Raw genomic sequence first — 14,906 nt, forward strand, 5'->3', positions numbered from 1 at the left:
GTGAACTAGCTGATCTCCTCCAGATTGGCTGTAGGATCGCTGTAATTGACTGCATCTGTGTTAGATAGCAGAGCTGCATCAAATGGAGGTACAAAACTATATTGAAATATTTCAACTAGGGCTGTATTACAGCTCCAGATTTCTCTGGTGTAACTTTGTACACTAGTAGGCAACATGGCATTGCTCATAGAATCATAGCACAGTACAGCACAGAAGGAGGCCATTCAGCCCATTAAGTCTGCGCCGGCTCCTTCGAAGAGTAATCCAGTTAGTCCCACTCCCATGCTCTTTCCCCATATTCCTGCAATTTATCCAATTCCCTTTAGAAGGCCACTATTGAATCTGTATCTACTATCCACCACCCCATCAGGTAGTGCATTCCAAATCATAATCACTCATTGTGTAAAAATGTTTTCCCTCATGTCACCTCTGGTTCTTTTGCCAATCACCTTAAATCTATGCCTCTGGTTAGTGACATTCAGCCATTGGAAACAGTTTCTCTTTATTTACTCTATCTAAACCCTTCATGATTTTAAGCACCTCTATTAAATCTCCTCTTGGCCTTCTCTGCTTGAAGGAGAACAACCCCAGCTTCCCCAGTCTATCCACGTAACTGTAACCCCTCATCCCTGGAACCATTCTAGTAAATCTCTTCTGTACCCTCTCCAAAGCATTCACACCCTTCCTAAAGTGTGGTGCCCAGAAATGGCCACAATACTCCAGCTGGGGCTGAAATAGTGTTGTATATAGTTTTAGCATAACTTCTTGGCTTTTCTACTCTATGCCTCTAAAGCCCAGGATCCCGTATGCTTTATTAACTGCTTTGTTAACCTGTCTTGCCATCTTCAAAGATTTGTGCACATGCTCCTCCAGATCTATCTCCTCTTGCAGCAACTTTAAAATTGTACCATTTTAGCATGTATTGCCTTTCCTCATTCTTCCAATCAGAATGTATCACCTCACACTTTTCTGCGTTGAATTTTCTGCCATGTATCCGCCCATTCCACCAGTCTATCTATGTCCTCTTGAAGTCTATTACAAACTTCCTCACTGTTTACTACACTTCCAAATTTTGTGTCCTGTACCCCCAAGTCTGTCATTAATGTATATCAAAAACAGCAGTAGTCCTAGTACTGAACTGGGGGAATCTCTACTGTATACCTCCCTCCAGTCTGGAAAAACAGCCATTCGCCTCAACTTTGTTTTCTATCCCTTAACCAATTTTGTATCCATGCTGCTACTGTCCCTTTTATCCAATAGGCTTCAATTTTGCCAACAAGCCTAATATGTGGTACTTATCAAACGCCATATACACAATATCAACTGCACTGCCCTCATCCGCCCTTAGTCAAACACAATTTGTCCGTAGCAAATCGTGCTGGCTCTCATTTATTAGTCAATGCTTGTCCAAGTGGCTGATAATTTTCTCCCAGATGATTGTTTCTAAAAGCTTCCCCCCCCCCCCCCCCCCAACCAATGTTAAACTGACTGGCCTGTAATTGCCAGGTTTATCTTACACTCCCGTTCAAAAAAGGGGAGAAACATTTGCGATCCTCCAGTCCTTTGGCACCACCCCTGTATCTAAAGAGGATTGGAAGATTATGGTCAGCATCTCCACAAATTATACCCTTCCCTCAGCAAACTAGGATGCATCCCATCCAGACTGGGTGACTTATCTACTTTAAGTACTGGCAGCCTTCCTAGTACTGTACCTCTATCTATTTTTATCTCATCGTTTACCATAGCGTTGGCAAAGTCCCCTTCCTTGGTAGACATTGCAAAGTACTCGTTTAGTACCTTAGCCATGCCTTCTGCTCCACCAATAGATCTCCATTTTTGTCCCTAATCGCCCCCACCACCACTCTGACAGCCCTTTTACTGTTAATATGCCTATAGAAGATCTTTGGATTCCCTTTTAGGTTAGCCATGAAGTGAGGATGACAGCTGGGAGATGGGTTTCTAAGTGAAAGGATAACACTTGCAAGTTGTATTTATGTTGAATTCAGTGCGTGATAGACAATTGGCCTGAATAAGTATCTCAAAGAGAAATTATCTACTGAATCAATGTAACTTTATTTTCCAAAATACATATCTCCTACTGTTTCACTGGGCTTCACAGGCAAGTTGAGCCATTTAATTCCAACTCTATTTGTTGCTATGGAGTGAAGCTACTAGAGATATCCATAGAAACAACATATTTTGGGCATGCGTGGCTTCGGGAGGCAGCAACGCCACCCCTTTACAGTGCTGTAAATGTAGTGCACAATTACTGTAAAGTGCTAATTGTGTCAAATTTCAGTGATGTGCGTAAAACCAAAACCTGTTGGAACCCGTGACTGTAAAAGAACTTTACCCTATTTGACTGGGCTGCAATTCAGCTCACAAGAGAATATGTTTTCATACTGCGTTGAATAGACCCTAGGGAAAACCACAGTCATTAGATTTCTATATCTTTATTGTGTATTTGTTAACTTATTTGCCCATTGTTTCTGTCCGTGTAAATTATTGTGTTTTCTGAAATTGAAGCACTATTCTCTTTTGGAAGTTGGGATAGAGGGTTCCTAGGAGTGTGTTAGTATTTGCAGGAGTCTGCCACACAAAGTTTGAAAACCATTGCAGTGGAGGTGAAAGAATTGTGTTTAGGTGAAATGTGATTTTACCCCCTGCCCAAAATCCAGTTAAGTCAGCACATCTTCGTGCTTTTTTTTCACCTCTTCACTTCACTTAATTGGTATGAAGGATTCAGATTGGATTTATCTTGTCGGGAACTGAAGTGAAAGGATATTACTCCCCAGAAATAGTGGCTGGTTCGTTGCATTTTGGAGTCTTAAGTTGAATTTTATTCTGTTGTGAACTTCTGACATTTTGCCATCTTGGTCCAGGCTAACGTAGCTCTATTTGAGGCCTGCTGTAAAGAAAGGATTCAACAATTTGATGACAGCGGTTCTGATGAAGATGATATTTGGGATGAAAAGGATGTAACTTTCGCACAAGATACACAAAATCGACACAGGTAAGTTAGCGTGTGGCGATAACCGAACTACTTTTGACAAAAAGACAATTTATTCATTAGTAGATTTACTGCTAATTTAACAGCATAATTTCTAGTGATTGGGACTTGAAATGCATTTGAATCCATTGTTGTCTTTTAACTGCATTGATATGTTAGGGGATCACTCCTTCCCTTCCACAAGGCCAAGTCTTTGTGTTAGCTCTCTTTTTTGATGGCATTCAACCCTGTTTCACTCACTTTCCTGCCCCTCCATTCATTCTGTCTCTCTTCCTTCCCCCCCCCTCCCCTTCCTCCCCCCCCTCTCTCCCCTTCCTCCCCCCCTTCCCCCCTCTCCTCTTCCTCCCCCCCTCTCTTCCTCCCCCCTCTCTCCTCTTCCTCCCCCCTCTCTCCTCTTCCTCCCCCCTCTCTCCTCTTCCTCCCCCCTCTCTCCTCTTCCTCCCCCCTCTCTCCTCTTCCTCCCCCCTCTCTCCTCTTCCTCCCCCCTCTCTCCTCTTCCTCCCCCCTCTCTCCTCTTCCTCCCCCTCTCTCCTCTTCCTCCCCCCTCTCCTCTCCTCCCCCCCTCTCTCCTCTTCCTCCCCCCTCTCCTCCTCCTCCCCCTCTCTCCTCTTCCTCCCCCCTCCTCCTCTTCCTCCCCCCTCTCTCCTCTTCCTCCCCCCTCTCTCCTCTTCCTCCCCCCTCTCTCCTCTTCCTCCCCCCTCTCTCCTCTTCCTCCCCCCCTCTCTCCTCCCCCCCTCTCTCCCCTTCCTCCCCCCTCTCTCCCCTTCCTCCCCCCTCTCTCCCCTACCTCCCCCCTCTCTCCCCTTCCTCCCCCCTCTCCCCTTCCTCCCCCCTCTCTCCCCTTCCTCCCCCCTCTCTCCCCTTCCTCCCCCCTCTCTCCCCTTCCTCCCCCACTCTCCCCCTTCCTCCCCCCTCTCTCCCCTTCCTCCCCCCCTCTCTCCTCTTCCTCCCCCCCTCTCTCCTCTTCCTCCCCCCTCTCCTCTTCCTCCCCCCCTCTCTCCTCTTCCTCCCCCCCTCTCTCCTCTTCCTCCCCCCCTCTCTCCTCTTCCTCCCCCCTCTCCTCTTCCTCCCCCCCTCTCACCTCTTCCTCCCCCCCTCTCTCCTCTTCCTCCCCCCTCTCTCCTCTTCCTCCCCCCTCTCTCCTCTTCCTCCCCCCTCTCTCCTCTTCCTCCCCCCTCTCTCCTCTTCCTCCCCCCTCTCTCCTCTTCCTCCCCCTCTCTCCTCTTCCTCCCCCCTCTCTCCTCTTCCTCCCCCCTCTCTCCTCTTCCTCCCCCTCTCTCCTCTTCCTCCCCCCTCTCTCCTCTTCCTCCCCCCTCTCTCCTCTTCCTCCCCCCTCTCTCCTCTTCCTCCCCCCTCTCTCCTCTTCCTCCCCCCTCTCTCCTCTTCCTCCCCCCTCTCTCCTCTTCCTCCCCCTCTCTCCTCTTCCTCCCCCCTCTCTCCTCTTCCTCCCCCCTCTCTCCTCTTCCTCCCCCCTCTCTCCCCTTCCTCCCCCCTCTCTCCCCTCCTCCCCCTCTCTCCCCTTCCTCCCCCCTCTCTCCCCTTCCTCCCCCCTCTCTCCCCTTCCTCCCCCCCTCTCTCCTCTTCCTCCCCCCCTCTCTCCTCTTCCTCCCCCCCTCTCTCCTCTTCCTCCCCCCCTCTCTCCTCTTCCTCCCCCCTCTCCTCTTCCTCCCCCCCTCTCTCCTCTTCCTCCCCCCCTCTCTCCTCTTCCTCCCCCCCTCTCTCCTCTTCCTCCCCCCCTCTCTCCTCTTCCTCCCCCCTCTCTCCTCTTCCTCCCCCCCTCTCTCCTCTTCCTCCCCCCCCTCTCTCCTCTTCCTCCCCCCCCTCTCTCCTCTTCCTCCCCCCCTCTCTCCTCTTCCTCCCCCCCTCTCTCCTCTTCCTCCCCCCCTCTCTCCTCTTCCTCCCCCCCTCTCTCCTCTTCCTCCCCCCCTCTCTCCTCTTCCTCCCCCCCTCTCTCCTCTTCCTCCCCCCCTCTCTCCTCTTCCTCCCCCCCTCTCTCCTCTTCCTCCCCCCCTCTCTCCTCTTCCTCCCCCCCTCTCTCCTCTTCCTCCCCCCCTCTCTCCTCTTCCTCCCCCCCTCTCTCCTCTTCTCCCCCCCTCTCTCCTCTTCCTCCCCCCCTCTCTCCTCTTCCTCCCCCCCTCTCTCCTCTTCCTCCCCCCCTCTCTCCTCTTCCTCCCCCCCTCTCTCCTCTTCCTCCCCCCTCTCTCCTCTTCCTCCCCCCTCTCTCCTCTTCCTCCCCCCCTCTCTCCTCTTTCCTCCCCCCCTCTCTCCTCTTCCTCCCCCCCTCTCTCCTCTTCCTCCCCCCCTCTCTCCTCTTCCTCCCCCCCTCTCTCCTCTTCCTCCCCCTCCTCTCTCCTCTTCCTCCCCCTCCTCTCTCCTCTTCCTCCCCCTCCTCTCTCCTCTTCCTCCCCCTCCTCTCTCCTCTTCCTCCCCCTCCTCTCTCCTCTTCCTCCCCCTCCTCTCTCCTCTTCCTCCCCCTCCTCTCTCCTCTTCCTCCCCCTCCTCTTCCTCCCCCCTCTCTCCTCTTCCTCCCCCCCTCTCTCCTCTTCCTCCCCCCCTCTCTCCTCTTCCTCCCCCCCTCTCTCCTCTTCCTCCCCCCTCTCTCCTCTTCCTCCCCCCCTCTCTCCTCTTCCTCCCCCCCTCTCTCCTCTTCCTCCCCCCCTCTCTCCTCTTCCTCCCCCCCTCTCTCCTCTTCCTCCCCCCCCTCTCTCCTCTTCCTCCCCCCCCTCTCTCCTCTTCCTCCCCCCCCTCTCTCCTCGTCCTCCCCCCCCCTTCCTCCTCGTCCTCCCCCCCCCCTCCTCTCTCCTCTTTCTCTCCCCCCCCCCCCCCCCCCCCCCCGCTCTCCACCATCTCCCTCCTCTCCCTCCCACCTTTTTCCCCCTTGCCTTGGCTTGGTTCAGCTAATACCAAGAAATAAAAGTTTTAAAAAGCTTTTTTGACACTTAAATCAAAATTTACAACAACTTTATTTTCTATTTTGTGCAGAAGTTCGGGCAGCACAGACAGTGAAGAAAGCACAGATTCTGAAGATGAAGATGGGGATAAACGGAATAATTCATTTGAGCCCAGTAGTGCCAATCCAGATGAAAGAATGGAAGTAGATACAAATGATGGCAAGTAGCGATTGCAATGCATCCCTGATGCATTTTGGTTGATCTTAGAATGATGTGGATACAACCATTGTGAAACTTAAATATTTGAGGAATGCTCTTCTAAACTGCACAATTGCTCTTATTCACAAATCAAATACTCAATTTGTGCCATGGAGACTTTTAATATAACTTCTTATCTTTCATTATTGTATTCAAACTGGAATGACCTTGCTATGGAATAAAATGGTTTTCTCTCTCTACCCTTGTAATGAGGATTTGTTGCTTGACGTGTGTCCTTTTTAACCAAATATCAGATTCAGCCATTCCCTGATGTAGTGGTTATGTACATTTTCTAACCTCTGGGACACTGTAAATGCACTGTGTAGTCTCAACTATGATGGAATTTTTCATTTTCTTTATGTTGATCTCTGCTGTTTGGTGCCGAATATTCTAAATTTGTGTGCTGTGGGAGATGTTTTGTGATGCCCTAAGCTTATTTCTGTTAAGTTCGAGCTACAGGAAAGGACATAATGAGGACATCATAAGCATTGGTTAGATTCAGATCAAGATCACAGAGGTGTAACAAACTTTGTTGCCGTTGAACTATTAAAATGCAATTTTAGTGACGCTGGGTAAAATACATTGGATGTTGTACTGGACTGTACTGACTGGAAACATTCCAGGTCTGTACCAAGTAGCAGATCTCAGCCAGAATGGTGGGAGGGGTATTGCAGTTGGATTTAGTATTAGTAGTTCTGATTGGTCTCCTATGACCCTTCTGGAAATATGAATGTAAAGACAAGATTAGGCTTGACTGATGGCCCCTATAGTCATAAACCTGCTAAATCACATGATAAACTATTGGCACTTAGACAACGTACTGGAGACTTTGATAACCCTCCCCTCTGCTAGAGAAGAGAATTATAGAGTCATAGAGTTATACAGCACAGAAAGAGGCCCTTCGGCCCATTTCGTCCGCGCCGGCCATCAAGCCCTGTCTAATCTAATCCCATTTTCCAGCATTTGGCCCGTAGCCTTGTATGCTATGGCATTTCAAGTGTTCATCCAAATTAGTGAATTGACTACTTGTGTCAACATAGCATTGATAGAGGCCTCTGGCACAGTTGCCTGTCTCCCATTGTTAGACAATGGTGTATGGGGGCAGGTTAGAAGGTGATTAGAGAAATTAAATGACAAAATAGGAAGCTAAGGAATGAACAACAGTTAGAACTGTCAAAGTATATTAACTATAATTGAAAAGACTGGGAATGTCCCAGAACCACCCAAAGGTTTTATTCACTCAGTCGAGCAAGCACCTTTGCTAATTGCAATAACTGTTTTTACAGCCCCAGGATGGACAGCAAACTTTGAAGTGCCTATGGAAACTGCAAATATAACTGCAGCAAATTCTAGTGAAGCTGCTTTGTGGAGTTCAGGCCAATCCGTCTCGCAGGAAACTGGATGGGCTACTTTTTCTGATTTTTCATCTCAATTAAGGTAATATTCTGCACATCCAAAAAAAATCCTGTTGCGGGTTGTATTCATGATTATTAATGCTCCCCTCCAATCTACTATTGGAGGCCGATCATTGAGCAATACGCGCCAGTCCTCTGAAACTCCCTTCCAATAGTATTTTACCACATTACTTCTTTCCATGCTTTAGGATCTTCCTAAAACCTTCTCTTTGATTTTTGCCTTTGGTCTCTTACCCGCACACCAATTCCCTTTCCTTTAGTGTGTAATATAACATTTATTGAAAGAAGTTCAATCTCGTGTACCAAGATTTTGTCCAACCTACCTGGTTCTATTAAAATAAATGTATTTTGTGTTACACTGTCACTTGAAATCTCTGCTACCTCCAGCTGTCAAAGAACGTTTCAAAATAAGCTCTTGAATACATTAGAGTAAGGAAAGATCACCTGACCAAAATAACAGCATAAAGGTTGCAGATGTTTTAGAGTACTTGTAAGCTCTGGTTATTGATCCAAGACCAGTTGTTAAAGAATCGGAAAAACAGAAAGACATAGTATTATTTAAATGGTGATAGATTGGGAAATGTTGATGTACAAAGGGACCTGGGTGTCCTTGTACACCAGTCACTGAAAGCAAACATGAAGGTGCAGCAAGCAGTTAGGAAAGCAAATGGTATGTTGGCCTTCATTGCAAGAGGATTTGAGTACAGAAGCAAGGCTGTCTTACTACAGTTATACAGGGCCTTGGTGAGACCACACCTGGAGTACTGTGTGCAGTTTTGGTCTCCTTACCTAAGAAAGGATATACTTGCCATAGAGGGAGTGCAGCGAAGGTTCACCAGACTGATTCCTGGGATGGCAGGACTGTCGTATGAGGAGAGACTGGGTCGACTAGGCTGTATTCACTAGAGTTTAGAAGAATGAGAGGGGATCTCATTGAAACGTATAAAATTCTGACCGGGCTAGACAGACTGGATGCAGGGAGGATGTTTCCCCTGGCTGGGGGGGGGTCTAGAATGAGGGGTCACCGTCTCAGGACATTTAGGACTGAGATGAGGAGAAATGCCTTCACTCAGAGGGTGGTGAACCTGTGGAGGCCAAGTCACTGAATATATTTAAGAAGGAGATAGATGGATTTCTAGACGCAAAAGGCGTCAAGGGGTATGGGGAGAGAGCGGGAATATGGTATTGAGAGAGGGTCAGCCATGATACTAAATGGCGGAGCAGGATCAAAGGACCGAATGGCCTACTCCTATTTTTCTATATTTCTCATCTGCACCCTAATTAATGTGACTTAAAACCCAAGAGGAGTGAGGCTACCATCTTGCACCCCTCCCCTCGAGTCAGGTTGTGATGCAAAATTGATAACGTAAGTGCAATCTTAAAGGGTCTGTATCACCTGATTTGTTTTCTCCCTTTCCTCCCCTCTCTTTCCCCCCCCCCCCCCAAAGAAAAACTCAGACATTTAGGCCTAATGTAGCACCATCACTGCTGCCAGCTGTAATATGCTTCATGTTGAGTTAGCAGTGTGAACCTGGAAGCCTTATGGTCTCTATGACTCGGTACCACACCATGTGGTGTATTTGCTCACTGAGCCATTGCAGGGCAGACCTAACCATTGCCTTGTTTTTTTCCCCAGTTCAAATGCATTTTCCTGTTGCAGCACTAGCTAGAGGCTGTGTTTTTTGCTCCGGTGGATAACCAGGAAATGGCATTTCTATGGGAACAATAATAAACAAGAGTATGCACACATTGTAACTTCTGCTTACTTTACATTGGCATTACTTACCTCTGTTTCTGAACCCCAACCCTCAATTTGCTTACAGCTGGAGTAATTCAGAACAGCATTATTGGGAACTAACTCCGCCTGTCCTGAGTTCCAAAACTGATGCATTAGATGCAGCATCTGTTGCACTCCTTTGCTGACTGAATCCCACCTTGCAGTAGCATTCTGTGAATCTCTTCCCATCTTGCAGTAGCATTCTGTGAATCTCTTGCTGTAGGAGATAACATTTTAGATGAGAAGATAGAAATTGCCCCACTTCAAAAAAAAAAAAAAAAAAAAAAAAAAATTGCATTAAGGACTCCCAAGTACCTAGCATCATAATATGGATACCTAAGGCAGGCAGTTCCAAATGTTGTCATTGGCCGTAATGTTGCATGTTGTGTAAAGGAGTATGCATTTGGTAAATACCAAAGAGTAAGTTGAAATAAACCAAATATTTTTCCATTCAGTTCAAAAGATCCTTTAAGAAGTAGCTCCCCGGTTGATATGGAAACCAGTTCTGACCCAGTGGATCCCCATCACAATAGTGTAACGACACATCCTGAAGGTAATCTTCCTCCTTGCTTGTCACAGATGTTGAATTGATAAGTTTTTTTAAATGTTATAAAAATGGAGAAAGCTGTACGGGTAACTTGCCTATAAACTGAAAATAGTGTTACTGAATAAATATAATGTAATATGCAATTCAGCATGTTTGAAATTGGCTTTCTACATAGTAATTCAGCCCAACAGGTCCATGCTGGTGTTTATGCTCCACACAAGCCTCCTCTCACCCCCCCCTTCAGCTAACCCCATCACCATATCGTTGTATTCCTTTCTCCTTCATGTGTTTATTTATCTTCCCCTTAAATGCATCTAAGCTATTCGTCTCAACGATTCCTTGTAGCGAGCTGCACAATTTCACCACGCTCTGGGTAAAGAAATTTCTCCTGAATTCCCGATTGGATTTTTTAGTGACTATCGTATATTTATGGCCCCTAATTCTGGTCTTGTCCTCAAGTGGAAACGTCTTCTCTGTCTACTGTATCAAAATCTTTCATAATCTTAAAGACCTCTATCAGGTCACCCCTCAGTCTTTTTTCTAGAGAAAAGAGCCCCAGCCTGTTCAATCTTTCTCGATGGGTATAACCTCTCAGTTCTGGTATCATTCTAGTAATTCTTTCTTGTACCTTTTACAGTGTCTCTGTATCCTTTATATGGATATGAAATTGACTAAGTGACAGGAAACAGAGTAGTGGTGAACGGTTGTTTCTCGGACTGGAGGAATGTATGCAGTGGTGTTCCCCAGTACTAGGACCACTGCTTTTCTTGATATATATTAATGACTTAGACTTGGGATTACAGGGCACAATTTCAAAATTTGCAGATGACACAAAACTTGGAAGTATAGTAAACAGTGCGGAGGATAGTGATAGACTTCAAGACGACCAAGACAGGCTGGTGAAATGGGGAGACGCACGTGGCACATGAAATTTAATGCAGAAAAGTGCGAAGTGATACATTTTAGCAGGAAGAACGAGGAGAGGCAATATAAACTAAAGGGTACAATCCTAAAGTGGGTGCATGAACAGAGAGACCTGGGGGTATATGTGCACAAATCATTGAAGGTTGTAGGGCAGGTTGAGAAAGCGGTTAGAAAAAGCAGACGGGATACTGGGCTTCATAAATAGAGGCATAGGGTACAAAGGCAAGGAAGTTATGATGAACCTTTATAAAACACTGGTTCGGCCTCAACTGGAGTACTGTGTCCAATTCTGGGCACTGCACTTTAGGAAGGATGTGAAGGCCTTAGAGGGTGCAGAAAGGATTTACGAGAATGATTTCAGATATGAGGGATTTCAGTTACATGAATAGACTAGAGAAGCTGGGGTTGTTCTCCTTAGAGCAGAGAAGGTTAAGAGCAGATTTGATGGAGGTATTCAAAATCATGAGGGGTCTAGATAGAGTAGATAGAGAGAAACTGTTCCCATTGACGGAAGGGTCGAGAACCAGAGGACAGAGATTTAAGGTGATTGGCAAAAGAACCAAAGGCGACATGAGGGGAAAACTTTTTCACGCAGCGAGTGGTTAGGATCTGGAACGCACTGCCTGAAAGGGTGGTGGAGGCAGACTCAATTGTGGCTTTCAAAAGGGAATTGGATAAGTACCTGAAGGAAAAAAATTTGCAGGGCTACAGGGAAAGGGCGGGTGAATGAGACTGAGCTGAAGTGCTCTTGCAGAGAGCCGGCCTGGGCTTGACTGGCCACCTTCTGTGCTGTAACCATTCTGTGATTCTATAACGATAGCAAAATACTGCGGATGCTGGAAATCCGAAATAACAACAGAAAATGCTGGAAAAACTCCGCAGGCCAGGCAACATCCGTGGAGAGAGAAATAGAGTCAACGTTTCAGGTCGAAACCCTTCATCGGGACTGAAAAAACACAGGAAATGAAACAGATTAAAAGGCCAGTTTGGGGGTTGGGAAATGGGGATGAAAGAACAAAAGAGAAGTGAAGAGACATTAAGAGGTATTCAAAACGAGATGAGATGGTGATAGGACTAGTAAAGAGACAAAAGATGTCTCTAGATTAGGAGTGAAATGCGCTGGCAGAATGAGAGACAGCTGCCATGTGGGAGAGAAAAAAAGGGGGGGAAGGGCACAAAACAAAGGTGTGGATAAAAATATGTAAAAATGTAATAGGGGCCGAGGTTATGATCTGAAATTGTTGAACTCGATATTAAGTCCAGAAGGCTGTAAAGTGCCTAATCGGAAGATGAGGTGCTGTTCCTCGAGCTTACGCTGGGTTTCCGTGGAACAATGCAAGAGCCCGAGGACGGTGAGGTCAGAGTGGGAATGGAGCGGTGAGTTAAAATGACAGGCGACCAGAAGCTCGGGGTCACCCTTATGGACTGAACGGAGGTGTTCCGCAAAGCAGTCACCCAATCTGTGTTTGGTCTCCCCAATGTAGAGGAGACCACATCGTGAGCAGCGAATACAGTACACCAAATTGCAAGAAGTACAAGTAAATCGTTGTTTCACCTGGAAGGGGTGTTTGGAGCCCTGGACAGTGGGAAGGGGGGAGGTGTTACATCTCCTGCGCTTGCACGGGAAGGTGCAAGGGGAAGGGGTGATAGAGGAGTGGACTAGGGTGTCTCGGAGGGAGCAGTCCCTACAGAATGCTGGGAGGGGAGGGGAAGATGAGTTTGGTGGTGGGATCACGTTGGAGGTGGCGGAAATGGCAGAGGTTCATCCATTGAATGTGGAGGCTGGTGGGGTGAAAGGTGAGGACAAGGGGAACCTTATCGTGGTTCCGGGAGGGAGGGGCAGGGGTGAGGGCAGAAGTGCAGGAGATAGAACGGACACGGTCGAGGGCCGTGTCAACCACGGTAGAGGGGAATCCTCGGTTGAGGAAAAAGGAAGACATGTCGGAAGCACTGGTGTGGAAGGTGGCATCGTCGGAGCAGATGCGGTGGAGACGGAGAAACTGGGAGAATGGAATAGAGTCCTTACAGGAGGCGGGGTGGGAGGAAGTGTAGTCCAGGTAGCTGTGGGAGTCAGTGGGCTTGTAGTGAATGTTAGTCAATAACCTATCCCCAGAGATGGAGACGGAGAAGTCAAGGAAGGGAAGAGTCGGAGATGGACCATGTGAAGGTGAGGGAAGGGTGGAAATTGGAGGCAAAGTGAATGAAATTGTCTAGTTCAGGGCGAGAGCAGGAAACGGAACCGATGCATCATCAATGTACCGGAAAAAGAGCTGAGGGAGGGGACCCGAGTAGGACTGGAACAAAGAGAGTTCCACATATCCCATGAAAAGGCAGGCATTGCTAGGACCCATGTGGGTACCCATAGCAGCACCTTTGATTTGGAGGAAATGAGTGGAGTCAAAGGAGAAGTTGTTCGATGTGAGAACAAGTTCAGCCAGGCGGAGGAGGGTGGTGGTGGATGGGGACTGGTTGGGCCTCTTCAAGGAAGAAACGGAGCGCCCTCAGGCCATCCTGGTGGGGGATGGAGGTGTAGAGGGATTGTACGTCCATGGTGAAAAGGAGGCGGTAGGGGCCAGGAAACTGGAAACTGTTAAAGTGGCGGAGGGCGTCAGAAGAGTCGCAGATGTCGGTGGTAAGAGATTGGACAAGGGGAGAAAAGATAGAGTCGAGATAGGAAGAGATAAGTTCCATGGGGTAAGAACAGACCCATCGTTTCAGCCTATCAGGGCAGTCCTGTTTGTGGATCTTGGGAAGAAGGTAGAAGCGGGCTGTGCGGGGTTGGGGAACTGTGAGGTTGGTGGCCGCAGGGGGAAGATCTCCAGAGGAGATGAGGTCAGTGACAGTCTTGGAAATGGTGGTTTGATGTTCGGTAGTGGGGTCATGGTCCAGGTGGAGGTAGGAGGAGCTGTCGGAGAGTTGGCATTCAGCTTCCGCTAGGTAGAGGTCGGTTCGCCAAACAACAACAGCACCACCCTTGTCAGCAGGTTATCCCTTGCCTTTTCGTTGGGTATGTGGAACACTTTGTTCCAGTCCTACTCTGGCCCCCTCCCTCACCTCTTTTTCCGGTACATTGATGACTGTATCGGTGCCGTTTCCTGCTCTTGCCCTGAACGAGACAATTTCATTCACTTTGCCTCCAATTTCCACCCTTCCCTCACCTTCACATGGTCCATCTCCGACTCTTCCCTTCCTCGACTTCTCCGTCTCCATCTCTGGGGATAGGTTATTGACCAACATTCACTGCAAGCCCACTGACTCTCACAGCTACCTGGACTACACTTCCTCCCACCCCGCCCCCTGTAAGGACTCTATTCCATTCTCCCAGTTTTTCCGTCTCCGCCGCATCTGCTCCGACGATGCCACCTTCCACACCAGTGCTTTCGACGTCTTCCCTTTTCCTCAACCGAGGATTCCCCTCTACCGTGGTTGACACTGCCCTCGACCGTGGTTGACACGGCCCTCAACCGTGTCCGTTCTATCTCCCGCACTTCTGCCCTCACCCCTGCCCCTCCCTCCCGGAACCACGATAGGGCTCCCCTTGTCCTCACCTTTCACCCCACCAGCCTCCACATTCAACGGATCATCCTCTGCCATTTCCGCCACCTCCAACGTGATCCTGCCACCAAACACATCTTCCCCTCACCTCCCCTCCCCTTTCAGCATTCCGTAGGGACCACTCCCTCCGAGACACCCTAGTCCACTTCTCTATCACCCCCAGCGCCTTCACCCGACACCTTCCCGTGCAAGCGCAGGAGATGTAACACCTGCCCCTATACCTCCCCCCTTCCTACTGTCCAGGGCTCCAAACACCCCTTCCAGGTGAAACAGCGATCTACTTGTATTTCTTGCAATTTGGTATACTGTATTCGCTGCTCACGATGTGGTCTCCTCTACATTGGGGAGACCAAATGCAGATTGGGTGACTGCTTTGCGGAACACCTCCGTTCAGTCCGCAAGGGTGACTCCGAGCTTCCGGTCGCCTGTCATTTTAATTCACCGCCCCATTCCCATTCAGACCTCACCGTACTCGGGCTCTTGCATTGTTCCATGGAAACCCAGCGTAAGCTCGAGGAACAGCACCTCC

General features: G+C 48.4%; 1 protein-coding gene across 13 annotated transcripts in view; it reads left to right on the forward strand.

Moving 5' to 3' along the window:
- ppp6r3 (protein phosphatase 6, regulatory subunit 3) overlaps positions 1–14,906 on the forward strand; it is a 141,783-nt gene that overhangs the window by 105,215 nt on the left and 21,662 nt on the right. For all 13 annotated transcript variants that reach the window (XM_086008022.1, XM_086008018.1, XM_086008020.1 and 10 more), the window contains 4 exons: positions 2,883–3,013; positions 5,993–6,120; positions 7,446–7,596; positions 9,807–9,904. In XM_086008022.1, the coding sequence (XP_085864148.1) occupies positions 2,883–3,013; positions 5,993–6,120; positions 7,446–7,596; positions 9,807–9,904 (508 nt within the window). The remainder of the gene's footprint in view (positions 1–2,882; positions 3,014–5,992; positions 6,121–7,445; positions 7,597–9,806; positions 9,905–14,906) is intronic.

The sequence above is a fragment of the Somniosus microcephalus genome, chromosome 15, assembly GCF_052327205.1.
Source record: "Somniosus microcephalus isolate GS21.2 chromosome 15, FLI_Smic_1.0, whole genome shotgun sequence".
In the NCBI taxonomy this organism is placed as follows: Eukaryota; Metazoa; Chordata; class Chondrichthyes; order Squaliformes; family Somniosidae; genus Somniosus; species Somniosus microcephalus.